General features: G+C 39.8%; 1 protein-coding gene across 1 annotated transcript in view; it reads left to right on the top strand.

The window, feature by feature from the left end:
- LOC130921066 (polyunsaturated fatty acid lipoxygenase ALOX15B-like) overlaps positions 1–8,557 on the top strand; it is a 30,209-nt gene extending 21,652 nt beyond the window's left edge. Inside the window, exon 14 of the mRNA XM_057844704.1 lies at positions 5,229–8,557. Coding sequence (XP_057700687.1) covers positions 5,229–5,408 — 180 coding nt within the window. The 3' untranslated portion in view covers positions 5,409–8,557. The remainder of the gene's footprint in view (positions 1–5,228) is intronic.
- The last annotated feature ends 5,130 nt before the right edge of the window (positions 8,558–13,687 follow it).

The raw sequence follows: 13,687 nt of genomic DNA, 5'->3' as shown, positions 1-13,687 counted from the left end.
CAATGCAGCCTAATGGAAGGATCATTGAGGGGAGCAATCACACTGATGAAACCCCGACAACAGTTTGTGTGGGAAACACCAAATGGTATGTTTTGCATTTCTTTTTGTGAAGCTGACACACAGTGACCGCAAAATAAAGTAATATATAAAATAATTATCATTTAATATGCTATCATCGGTTTCGCTCTGCCAACCGACACAAATATGAATAGGATTAGAGCAGGGGTCCCCAATCTTTTTTGCACCACGGACCGGTGTGATTTGGGTCTTTTTTTTCACGGACCGGTGTCCCTCTTTTACATTCAGTTGGACTCTCGATGTTATCCAATGGTGCTAAAAAACTATTTACATCACAAACATACATGTGCAACACGGAAATGGCGTAAATTAACGCTTAACGACACGGCGAAGTCGTTAAGTCAGAGGGCTACGTGCAGTTGTTGTGTGCGCCAAACATGGCAAACGTAAGTTAATATTCCTTTCTTTAAAGAAAGTTTGTAGTGTGTACTTAGAAATCGCTGCATTCGCGGTCCTTTTTAACGTTAGGCGCATGCCAACTTTTTCAGAACACCGGCAATGTGCGGCAGAAAAGTACAGCAAATATAAAATAGCATTTGTTTTTAGACACGTCGTGTTAAGTGCAGGGAAAAAATACAACTCACCCGCTGAATCAGTGGGAGGGCTGAGTTTGTTTCGTTGAGACGAGATGGGAGAGTGAGAGAAGCTAGCATCAAGCTAGCGATGTTGGAAATTGTAGCACAGTTTTCAGCGTGCTCCAAGCGATGTCGGGATATTCCGAAATGACTTTAATCCAGAACTTCGGTAGAGTTGTTGTCTCAAATGTACGTTTAAGTCGCCGTGATTTGTGATCTCTACAAGCTGATATTCCTGTTCCACAGACATGCTCGAATCACTCGATTTATTCACATACGGGTCACGAATTCACTCCTTCGCAGTTCGTGGCTCTTTAGTGATTGGGAAGTAGCATAAATTTTGTTTTCTTTGAGGTTGTAGGCACATCTTCTGGCTTGTCAGGTTCCCGTTTCCCTGTAAAATTGCTAAATTAGCCCTCTTAGCACTGACGAACTTTACTCATTGTCTGCGTAGTCCAGCTCTTTTTCTCGCATTCGGGAGTAAAGTTCGTCAGTGCTAAGCAGTGTTGTTAATAACGGCATTACAATATAACGGCGTTACTAGCGGCGTTATTTTTTTCAGTAGTGAGTAATCTAATTAATTACTTTTCTCATCTTGGCAACGCCGTTACCGTTACTGAGGACGGAAAGGCATGCGTTACTATGCGTTATTATATTGGTCGAAAAGTCTGAGGGAGACGGACTCACCGAGATGACAGAGCAGAGCAGGAGTGGGGAGAAGGCAAGAAAGTTGTGACGCCGAGCATACGCGATGCTAGGTAGCTCCAATAATACATGTTGTAGCCGATAGCCTACAAACTACGCCCGCATGTTATGGTAGATATGGTAGATATCACATATACTGTATATAGATATAACTAGATGCAAAATGACAGACACGGCACTAGATGCGTTAGGAAACAGCCGCCATCTTAAAGCAGTAGACTTTTTAGGACGGCTCTGTTGTAGAGAACCTTCCTAGCGGACCTAAGTAACTTTTTATCTAAAATACTTCTAAATCGGCAAAATCTTGACTTGAATCTATCTTTAAATGATGAAACAGTTTTAAAACTTTCATATGTCGAAAGTAGAGAGAAGGGAACTAATGCAATAATGGGAGCAATTTTACCAACTTTTAACAGTTGATTCAGGGTAAAGGGTAAATTAGGGTAAAGAATTGGGCTCGGGCCAATTGTACCTAAAACCTTCACAAAAAACTTCACATAGTGTGGCCAATGTTTTTTTGTTGTTGTTTTTTTTGTTTTGTTTTTTGAGGGGGAAAAAAAAAGTAATTGTTTTACCATTTAAGGTCATTTACCTTTTGATTTTTAGTTGCTTCCCCGAAAACTGGACGGAATGACTGCGAATGCTCCGGTTTCGAATTAGTGCTGCAACAATTAATCGATTAACTCGAGTATTCGATTAGAAAAAAAGATTCAAATTAGATTTTGCCGCTTCGAGTATTCGTTTAATTAGAGTGGCGTTGTTATGGTTTGTTTTGAAATTGTTTGCATTTGTTTTCATTGATTTGGGTGGATACACGGCCCTCTAGTCTATCTCATTTCACATGGCTGAATCCATTTGCTCCCTGTTAAGACCAACACAAGCTTAGTTTTTGTTTGAGCTAAGGATTTTTTTGAATGCATTCGTAATTTATTTTAAAGGTATATTTAGCCATTTTTTGTGGGAATATGTTTCTGAGCCAAAAAAAAAAAAAAAATGCATTAGCATTTTATAGCATTCAAGCTAGCGGACTTTTGCTATGTAAGTTAGCCAACTCTTCTTTTGTTGTACATAGATCCTTATTTTTTATACCGTTTGAGGCTCAACTCGGGTATTTCAATTTTTTATGTTCCTTATCCGATGACTCGATTATTCGAATTAAATAGTTCATCGATTGATCGACTACTACAATAATCGATACCTGCAGCCCTATTTCGAATGAACGAACGTTCCCAGCCTAAATGGATTGGGCGTCGAGCACCGTCAATGGCAGCTTTAGAGTTACCTGAGACACTATTATGGTGGAAGATTTTGGTAGCAACTTGTTGGTCCCTTTTTTCATTTTTATTAAACATTGACACCTTTTTAAAACGATATATCGATTCTTGGTAGGAGCATATCGATAACCTTTTGGGATACAAAGTATCACGATAAATCACCATTTCGATATTTTGTCACACCCCTAGTTCACATCCTTATGTTTGCTCACATATCTGTCCTTCGCCGTGGTAACAAGTTTGTCTCTGTATCGAACTGGCAAGTTTTCCTTACTTTTTTCCATCTTTGGCACTCGTAGTTGAATCGTATTTGCCGTTTTAAGTTTAAAAGTCCAATGATGCAGACGTGCTTCCAATATGGCTGCGTTGTCGCAAATCTCGCATGATCCCGTGTTGCTGTGACGTAAACGCTCGAGCCTTATATGCTAGATTTCCGGTATCTCGGGCACCGGTCATTTTAGCTCGACAATCGATCCAAATTTCTATCATTTTCTTGGTGTTGCGATGTGTTTAATTACACGAAGTGGCATGATATGAATCCAAAAGGCATGCGTTTATGGATAAATGATGGAATATTAGCATCTCCCCAGGTGTTGTCATACCCTTTAAGAACATGTTCGAGTGACACTCCAGCACCATTACCTTTTAGTTTGAAAAGCGCTCCTCCAAACAGATGTAATGTTTGTTTATAGAATTGAAATTGGGTCAACTAATCTCTCAACTGTAGAAAGCGTTTCATTTTATGTATTAAAAAAGTTCCCTTATTGAGCTACTACTTCAATTGCAAAGGAACTAAAGGCATGTAATATACAGTGCCTTGCAAAAGTATTCGGCCCCCTTGAATCTTGCAACCTTTCGCCACATTTCAGGCTTCAAACATAAAGATATGAAATTTAATTTTTTTGTCAAGAATCAACAACAAGTGGGACACAATCGTGAAGTGGAACAACATTTATTGGATAATTTAAACTTTTTTAACAAATAAAAAACTGAAAAGTGGGGCGTGCAATATTATTCGGCCCCTTTACTTTCAGTGCAGCAAACTCACTCCAGAAGTTCAGTGAGGATCTCTGAATGATCCAATGTTGTCCTAAATGACCGAGGATGATAAATAGAATCCACCTGTGTGTAATCAAGTCTCCGTATAAATGCACCTGCTCTGTGATAGTCTCAGGGTTCTGTTTAAAGTGCAGAGAGCATTATGAAAACCAAGGAACACACCAGGCAGGTCCGAGATACTGTTGTGGAGAAGTTTAAAGCCGGATTTGGATACAAAAAGATTTCCCAAGCTTTAAACATCTCAAGGAGCACAGTGCAAGCCATCATATTGAAATGGAAGGAGCATCAGACCACTGCAAATCTACCAAGACCCGGCCATCCTTCCAAACTTTCTTCTCAAACAAGGAGAAAACTGATCAGAGATGCAGCCAAGAGGCCCATGATCACTCTGGATGAACTGCAGAGATCTAGAGCTGAGGTGGGAGAGTCTGTCCATAGGACAACAATCAGTCGTACACTGCACAAATCTGGCCTTTATGGAAGAGTGGCAAGAAGAAAGCCATTCCTCAAAGATATCCATAAAAAGTCTTGTTTAAAGTTTGCCACAAGCCACACCAAACATGTGAATGAAGGTGCTCTGGTCAGATGAAACCAAAATTGAACTTTTTGGCCACAATGCAAAACGATATGTTTGGCGTAAAAGCAACACAGCTCATCACCCTGAACACACCATCCCCACTGTCAAACATGGTGGTGGCAGCATCATGGTTTGGGCCTGCTTTTCTTCAGCAGGGACAGGGAAGATGGTTAAAATTGACGGGAAGATGGATGCTGCCAAATACAGGAACATTCTGGAAGAAAACCTGTTGGTATCAGCACAAGACCTGAGACTGGGACGGAGATTTATCTTCCAACAGGACAATGATCCAAAACATAAAGCCAAATCTACAATGGAATGGTTCAAAAATAAACATATCCAGGTGTTAGAATGGCCAAGTCAAAGTCCAGACCTGAAACCAATCGAGAATCTGTGGAAAGAGCTGAAGACTGCTGTTCACAAACACTCTCCATCCAACTTCACTGAGCTCGAGCTGTTTTGCAAGGAAGAATGGGCAGGAATGTCAGTCTCTCGATGTGCAAAACTGATAGAAACATACCCCAAGCGACTTGCAGCTATAATTGGAGCAAAAGGTGGCGCTACAAAGTATTAACTCAAGGGGGCCGAATAATATTGCACGCCCCACTTTTCAGGTTTTTATTTGTTAAAAAAGTTGAAATTATCCAATAAATGTTGTTCCACTTCACGATTGTGTCCCACTTGTTGTTGATTCTTGACAAAAAAATTAAAATTTTAAATCTTTACGTTTGAAGCCTGAAATGTGGCGAAAGGTTGCAAGGTTCAAGGGGGCCGAATACTTTTGCAAGGCACTGTAGTCCTGGAGCACCCTCTCAGAACGCTGCAAGGAACACAGTCGTGTAGTCGAGGAAGTACATGAAAACTGGTTGGCAAAACTCCCATGCGACCTGAACTTTTCGAGAATTGGTTAATTACAGAAAACTACTGTAGTATATAAAGACGGCTATTTTTTGTCAACAGGTCCCCCTCGGAGTATACCCAGAAGACCATTTCTCCGAAGAGACCCCCTGTGAGCTGCTTAAGGTTTTCAAAAAGGAACTTGATGAGCTGTCAGATGCAATAAACCTGAGAAACAAAAACCTAGACATCCCTTACACTTACCTTGATCCAAAGAACATAGAGAACAGTGTGTCCATCTAAACATCACAAAAGGGATATACAGTGATCCCTCGTTTTCTATTTCATGGGTGAAACACGGTAATATGACAAGGGTCGCGATGCAAAAATTGCAGACAACAAGGAGTGGTTGAGATTTTCTTTTTCCTATAGTTACCCTTTTAAATGTTATTTTTCTTTTCTTTTTGTTTAGATCGATTATTTATCATCTAACATTTGGGGAAAATGCGACAGTTACAAAAAAAAACAATAAAAAAATTTAAGTGCTAGTTATGAGGTAGATATCCATGACTTTTTTACAGACGCCAAATTTGTCTTTGTGACGTAATTTGTTTAAAAAGTTTAAAATATGCGAGTGAATCATTTTTTTAAGACGCTTCTTTTTTCTTTTAAACTAAATATTAGACATCAATTAATGGTTCAAAGCTAAAAATGACAGACATTTTGAATAAAAAATAAAATTACTTGCCATCTTTTTATGGCTTGGTTGAAACAAAAGAGGTTGAGCGACGTCTGTAAATGGGGGTTTTCAGGGTAAAACGTACAAATTAAAAATAGTTCGGAGGCTTAGTGCACCATGAATCTGCTATGGCAGCATATAGACATATTGTTCTGTCAAACACAACAGTTGTTTTGGCTTAAAATACAGCAGTTTCTTTTAAAGAGGAGTGCAAGAGCAGAAACTGCTTTTTCAGTCTTGTCTGTGTTTTCCGCCATATATATTTTGTGTATGTTCAATGTATTCTTTCAGATTTAACATAGGAAACAGATACATATGAGACATATTTTTTCTAGGGCTGTCAAACTATTAAAATTTTTAATCGAGTTAATTACAGCTTAAAAATTAATTAATCGTAATTAATCGCAATTCAAACCATCTATAAAATATGCCATATTTTTCTGTAAATTATATATATATTCTGTAAAATAAATTGTTTGGATGGAAAGACAAGACACAAGATGGATATATACAGTGGGGAGAACAAGTATTTGTACAGTACATAAGGACTTTAGTGGGCATTTCACTCTACTGTCATTTAAATCTGTCCATGCTGTCCTCACTCCGAAGCGTCTACTTTTTCCAAAGCTAGACGGCTAGTGAACGACACCTTAATAATCAGACTTCTTCCTTTTTCATCTGATTTATTAATAAAATAGCCTAAAACCATTGTCCTCTTTAGACCGTCGTAAAACTACACAAAAAAAAAGTACACAAGCATTGCATTAGCAACAACGTTAGCTTAGCACGCTATACAGGTTCACTAAACATAAACAAAAAGTGTCTCATACAAAAAATAGAACATTTCGCTTACTAACATAATATGTACATTCTTTACAACAACCATACTTACGGACAAATCTTGTCCAAGGATCATATAAGCACAACATCACAACGTAGGCGTCAGCCCGAGACGTCGTGCAGCCATATTGAACTGGCAAGAAAAAAATAAACGATGTCGCAAAGCGACCACAAGAGTTCGCTGTTAGACAGCACAAAAGCCTTGCTGTAAAACTTACCAAAAGACAGAATACTGTCTGAGCGGGACATGTGCGTTAATTGCGTCAAATATTTTAACGTGATTAATTTTAAAAAATAATTACCATGCGTTAACGCGATAATTTTGAGAGCCCCAATTTTTTCACTTTTTTTTTTTTCAAAGTATAGCTAAAAAAATGTATACAGTGGTATAAAAAAGTTTCTGAACCTTTTGGAATTTCTCAAATTTCTGCATAAAATCCCCATCAAATGTGATCTGATCTTTGTCAAAATCACACAGATGATAAAACTGCTTTAACTAAAACCACCCAAACATTTATAGCTTTTCATTTGGGGAAAATAAGTGAACCATCACATTTAATATTTTAATCAATCCTTGATCGCAGGTGTTCAGACAGCTCTTTTAACTGAGCCATGAAGCACATCAGACAATGCCTCTCATCAAGACAATTCTTCCCAGGTGTGTGTTTAATAGTGGTCAGGGCAGCTTTAAACCACTCATCACTGATTGGGCCCACACCTGACTTAAATTGTTTGGTAAAAATTGGTTTCAATTGCTCTTAAGTCTCCTTAGGCAGAGGCTTAACGTACTTATTTCCCCCCCTTCTGTCATTGTTTGCATGCTATCCTCATTAAAATATGAAAACCTATAAATGTTTGGTTGGTTTTATGTAAAGCAGACACTGTTATTTCATCTGTGTGATTTTGACAAAGATCAGATCACATGTGATGGTGATTTTATGCAGAAATGTGAGAAATTCCAAAAGGTTAAGATACTTTTTCATACCATTGTATACATATGTATTTTAATAAATGGTTTTATGCACTTTAAATGTAATAATTATGATAAGTTTTCAACATGTTACTGTCCCATCAAATTATATTTAAACTAATATAATAAAGTAGGAAAATGCTTGGCTTTATTAAATGCTTTATTGAGTGAGTCCACTCAAATCCGCTCAAGCTGCTCACTTAACACCAATGAGTTGCCACAGCAACTATTTAACAAGTTAAACCATGATTGACGTATGCGGAGCTTTTGAAGTTAGTGTCTCTGGCAACATCAAACACAAACATCTGTCAATCATCATTAACTGTTAAGATAATCATTAAAAAGGTTTATTAAATATTTACTATTGCTAATGGATGCCTACAATATAATGAATGCTTACATTAAAGTTCAGGTATTGATCAATTGCTCGAATAGAATGCTTTATGATTAACTGCAATAAGGAGATATTATTGTGTTTGATTACTTTACTTTAAACATGTTTGAATCATGATGAAAACTGCTTTGTCATTCAAACCGGTTTAAACCGGCCTGGGTTCCACAGGTCAACTTCCAGGACAAGCCGCAGACATTAGAAATTAAACTGTCTGGCACATTTAAGAAATCATATTTGTTGTTGCATTTTATCTAGACGCCATTGCTTCATGAAATGTATTAGCACACATGTATATAATTCCACCTACATGCACACACATAGCCAAACAAGTCCAAGGGGTGTCGCCAGCTTGCTTCCCCTTACCTTTTAGGGAGATACCCATCTGTTGCTAGGGCCAACCCCCAAATAAAAAGAAAGGGCGCGGGAGGGTTCAGGTTAGAGCAATTTTGGTGACTGTATAGTGTAATCTAGCATTTCACTGTCTAGTCCCTCCCACTCTCCTAGCGCAAGTTCACAAAAACTGAGTGCCTTGTCTCCTTATTTTGGGTAATATTATAAATGTCTACCTTATGATTGTTGTTTGAACTTAACTTTTATAAGCAACTCCAGAGTACACTGTCTGATGAAAAAAGTGCAGGGGGAGGGAGGTGGGGGGGTTGGGAGCGAGAGTGAGACTACGCGATCGGCTCGGGACAGCTCATCTGTATTTTTTTTTTTTTTAATTGAAAAAAAATCCCCGATGGACTGAAGCCTGAGTTATACTCCCGCGTTGCGGTGACAGCATAGCGACTACGGCGTCATTCGACATTCGATAGTTCTACGCTATGGTGAGGGAACGCGTTGCTCTGTAATTCACCGCCAAGCCACTAGAGGGGTGTGGCATTATTTTTGTACGGTTTTGGGGCATGCTTGTTGACTTCCGCTAGTCGGAGAAAAAATAAAAGATGCAAGATGGAACTCTTGAAAGTAAATATTCTGCTCATCAACACTGAATAAATATTGAACATACAAATGTTGAGGGGCAGGCGACGCAGAACACGGTTTCGAGGCGGGCTGGCTGACTTTTGATGCCGCATAGAGAGTTTTAGACTCGGGTGGAGAGAGCTAGCTGTGGCGGCTAGCTTCAAACTGGCGTCGAGCACTGCGTTCAAGGTCTGCAAAGCCCGATTTGTTTGCCGTGTCCTACAACTAGCCAGTGGGAAGCCATAGCAGATTTCTGGCATCTATGGAACTTACCAAACTGCGTTGGGAGCCTTGATTTTCACGTTATCATAAAAAGCACCGAGGCACTCTCAGTCAATGATGATGTACCGTGTGTGAACTGTCTGTTATTGAAAATTAAAGATCAACTCTTTTGACACCAAATCTGTGCTTCATTCTTCATATACTTGAAGAGTGACACGTAAATAAGTCACAGACTCACAGCAAACATATGTACACAATAACTGATGAAGTACACCAACCAAAAACACGACACGACATAAAGTGATAAAAAGTTGGCAGTTTTTGGCCGACTGGGTCACCGCTTCGTGTGGCCACTCGACTCCGAACACACACGTCTTGGTGGTTCTTCATTTTTATTTATTTTTTTTCAATCGCCGACCTTGCCATTCGGCAATCACAATAATGTCTTGACGAGACTTGCTCTTCTATGATACTCCCGTCGGCTTGGTCCATTTTTGCGTGTAGAAAATAATGTTTGATTCTATTCTACAATGGCGGTGATTTCGCGCTAAACCGGATACAACAGTCTGAGCGGACCAATCACAGTCCGTTTCTGCCAAGTCATACGCGTCTACGCGACGCGAAGGTTAGAATATTCGAGAGGCGCGCGTTAGGCTACGGCGCAGGGTCGTAACTCGGGTCTTCCTTGACGGCGCAGGTCTGACGCGGAAGTATAACTCGGCCTTGAGGGTGCGAAGTTTGAACCGCGACGTTGCGAGGGATCACTGTATGTCTACTGTGTACATATAATGTGACAAAAAAAATGCAACAACGGGAACCCCTGAGCTGTAGTATGATTACCATTTGCTAATTTTATCATTTGCTAATTTTACTGGTAACATATTCATATAGCAACTTTTGATCTTTTAAATTGCAAGAGTTTTGGCATTAACTGAATGATAGAGCTCATAAAAATATGTCAGTCAAACATTTTATCTGCATTTTCCTCTTGAATTGCTTTACGTGTTAAGGGGGTGGAGTGGAGCTGTGGGTTATTTAAATGATTGGATGATGTTCAAATAAAAGTTGAAAGGTTTTATGCTTTTTAAATCTGATTATTTAACAAAAGCAATATTTGTTTACTGCATATCACCTCTTGGATTCATTCTCTTTTCAAAATACAATTTTTCCACATGTGTGTGAAAGGTAAGTTCAGGGCCGTTCCTGATCAATTTGATTCCCTAGGCAACACATTTGTTGGCGCCCCCCACCCTATATTCACCACATATATTTAAACACTCACACTGAAAAAGCATGTGATCTCTTTGTAATTTATGATATAAAAAAGACAACGAACAAGTGAAGAAATTAAAAGAAAAATGCTCTGACAACTATTCAAAAGCACCAATAAAAAAAACACTTCAAAAACAAATGTATTAAATAAATTACAATTGTCATTACAATATGATTAACACTGTTGAAATTCGCCCCCCCGGCCAAGGCGCACGGAAAACAGCGACAGCTGAACAAAGTGCCGCTCTGCCGATGCTGCCTCCGCGCGCGCCGACCGGGAAGGCTGAACTTCGCGCGTTCTCTCTTACATTAACCCTTTGTACTGACTCCATGTTCCAAAAGTTTGAAAAAGACTCGCTGAAAGCAGGTTGACAATTTATTCGTTGACAATGGTAAAAAACAAGGCAAAAACAGACGACGGAGGGACAATTCTGGATCCAAAACAAGGCTACATGTTTCTGAGCAGCAAAAATCTGTTTTATCTAAGTGTCCAATGTTTTTAAAGTCCGTGGTGAAGCGGGCCATGCCGAAGGTGTGTCCGAAGGTGTGTCTGGGCGTTGCTTTTGGGTCTTCCCCTCTGTGGCCGGTTTTGGGCGGCTTAGGTCCGTGCGCGGATGGGACGCCCGCTATCAACTTTGTTCTCCGGGCTGGCTGTACTTGTTTTAGGACAAAGCGCTTTGTCCTTGGAGTTTGACTCTTGCAATCAGCTCTCTCAGCAATCTTGTTCGTGACGCACGCGTTGGGCTTCTGTGATAAGACGGCATTGTGTATCTCTTCTATTTCTTCTCATTAAACTATGGTGTGCCATTTATTTTATATTATAGTGCAGTCCTACCGTAAATATGAACCCTAACCCTAACCCTACGAGAAACTGTACCATTTTTCTCATCTCCCCCTCCTTAGCCCGGATAAGGTGATTCACTTTACAGGTTCAAAGGGCATGTAGTGGAGTCTGCTTAAACAATAGTTAGATGAATGTGTTAGACCAGGGGTTCCCAACCTATTCCACTAAGGCACACTGTGGGTGCAGGATTTCATTCTTACCAAACAAGATGACAACACTTTTTCCCCAATCTGGTGTTTTACAAGTGCAATCAGTTGATTGCAGTCAGGTGTGGCTTGTTTTAGCAGAAGCCTCATTGGTTCAACTGTCTCTGCTGGATCGGCTGGAACAAAAACCAGGACCCACAGTGTGCCTTGAGGACTGGGTTGAAAACCCCTGTGTTAGACTAATGCAAACAATTGTATGGTGTGTGCGATGACGGTACCTTTTCCCTTCAACAGCCACCAACACAAACCTATATAAAGACACACAGAACACTTTAAAATGCAACTTTTTGTTTTCACCTTGACCTACAACCTTACTCACCTTGTCTTCACTGATGCAAAAGCATCTATTGCGCTTTCATATGACAGTTGTTTCGGAAGGTGTACTTCTTTCATGGACTTGGTGGGCTTGGACTTGGTGCTGATGTGGATAAGTTCGCTGTAAAAGATGGCCCAGGATGTACAGAGGTAGAAGGAAAATATTTCAGAAGAGCATCTACAAAGAGAAGAAAGTGGAATGTTACATTATATTCGTTAAATAGCTGCTGATTGTGAAACCAGCATGACATAACCATAATAGCGCCTAAATTCTTGCAGCCTACTGTACCTCTCTATTGGATCCGGTGGCTATCTTTGATGGGCGTAGTTGAAAGAAAATAAATTCTTGAAGCACTGCAACTGCACAGGACTATCCAATAATAATGAATTAAATGATATATGATAGCAAAATAAATAAATTGATTTTTTTTTTTACATGAACGTGATCGCCGTTTTAATGAATGAATGACACATTTCAAAACAAATGTTTGCATTTTAATCCATGTCACTTCTAGTCCCCCATACCACAGAACTTTGAAATTATTAACTGAATATTTAATGGTGTGTTTATTTAATTAACCTAGGCACTTTTAGGCAAGGCAAATTTATTTGAAAAGCACAATTTAACACAAGGTAAAAGTGGTTCACATCACATGAAAGTAAGCAAGACAATTTTAGTCCCCCACAGACTTTGTCCAAATTTCTCAAAAATTGGAAGGGGAGTAAATTTAACTGAAACTAATCCACAGCTGGCTGAATACTGAAAATATTTCTAAAACAACAACCTGGCTAATGATACAGTATAATTTTGCTTTAGCACTAAGTCATTTATAAACTCTATTTAAACAACCGCTAGCTTGCAGTTGCGCTAAGTCTACGTGCTTATGCTGTTGAAAAAAATCATCACAACAAACCTCTGTTTTTCTTCACGTTTATGGTCTCTTCTTTCTTTTTCTTCTGACCTAGAGGGCTTTTGTCTTTTCATGACGTTGACTTGTCACCGTAACGTCGCTTAATTGCGGAGGCTGAAAATAGCACCTTCAGGTAGCTTGCTCGTCTGCTGGGTGGTGAGGGAGACTAGGGTCTGTGGCAGGGGTCGCGTTAACCGAATATTTTCCGTCGTTGACCGGTTTTTAAAACAGTGACGGAAAAAACTGAAGTCCGTCCGTCATTTTGACAGGTTGCAATTCACACCCCAGACCACAGGGTGGCGAGTGAGCATATTAATTAGCTATTGTCTCCCTTAATGCATGACGTAGTTGGCTATTCTGTCAGAATATTGTAGCGTCACTGGGGTCTGGCGGTGGCACCGTGATTGACACATCAACGCGAGGTTCTTATTGGTGCACCCGGTGTACCAGCGCGTCATCCAATTGGTGGACTAGATTGCCGCCTGTGTATAGACCCCAATCACATGACGTCACAACTCCGCCCCCCTGACTGGAGCCGCCATATTTTCCGTCAGCTCGTCGTGTTTACACATTACCGCTACGTACATGCCTCCTATTACGGCGTGTTTTTCTGCTTGTTAACATTAATAATCAAAATGGTGAAGGCGTGTGTGGCGGTTGGTTGCAGTAACAGAGAAGATAGACGGAGAGACTTGAAGTTCTACCGTATTCTGAGAGAGCCGAAGAGGAGAGCGAGATGGACTGCTGTAATTCGACAAGAAATCTGGGCACCAAACGATCACCACAGACTATGAAGTAGTCATTTTATATCTGGTAAGATGCATTTAATATATATTTAGAAGATTTTGGGCTGACAACCACAATTAAGATCATTGTGTGACGTTGATGATTGGGGTCTATATAGTT

The sequence above is a fragment of the Corythoichthys intestinalis genome, chromosome 8 (assembly GCF_030265065.1).
Source record: "Corythoichthys intestinalis isolate RoL2023-P3 chromosome 8, ASM3026506v1, whole genome shotgun sequence".
Classification (NCBI taxonomy): domain Eukaryota; kingdom Metazoa; phylum Chordata; class Actinopteri; order Syngnathiformes; family Syngnathidae; genus Corythoichthys; species Corythoichthys intestinalis.
Note: the sequence above shows the minus strand (reverse complement) of the source record. Positions and strands in the feature narration are given on the sequence as shown.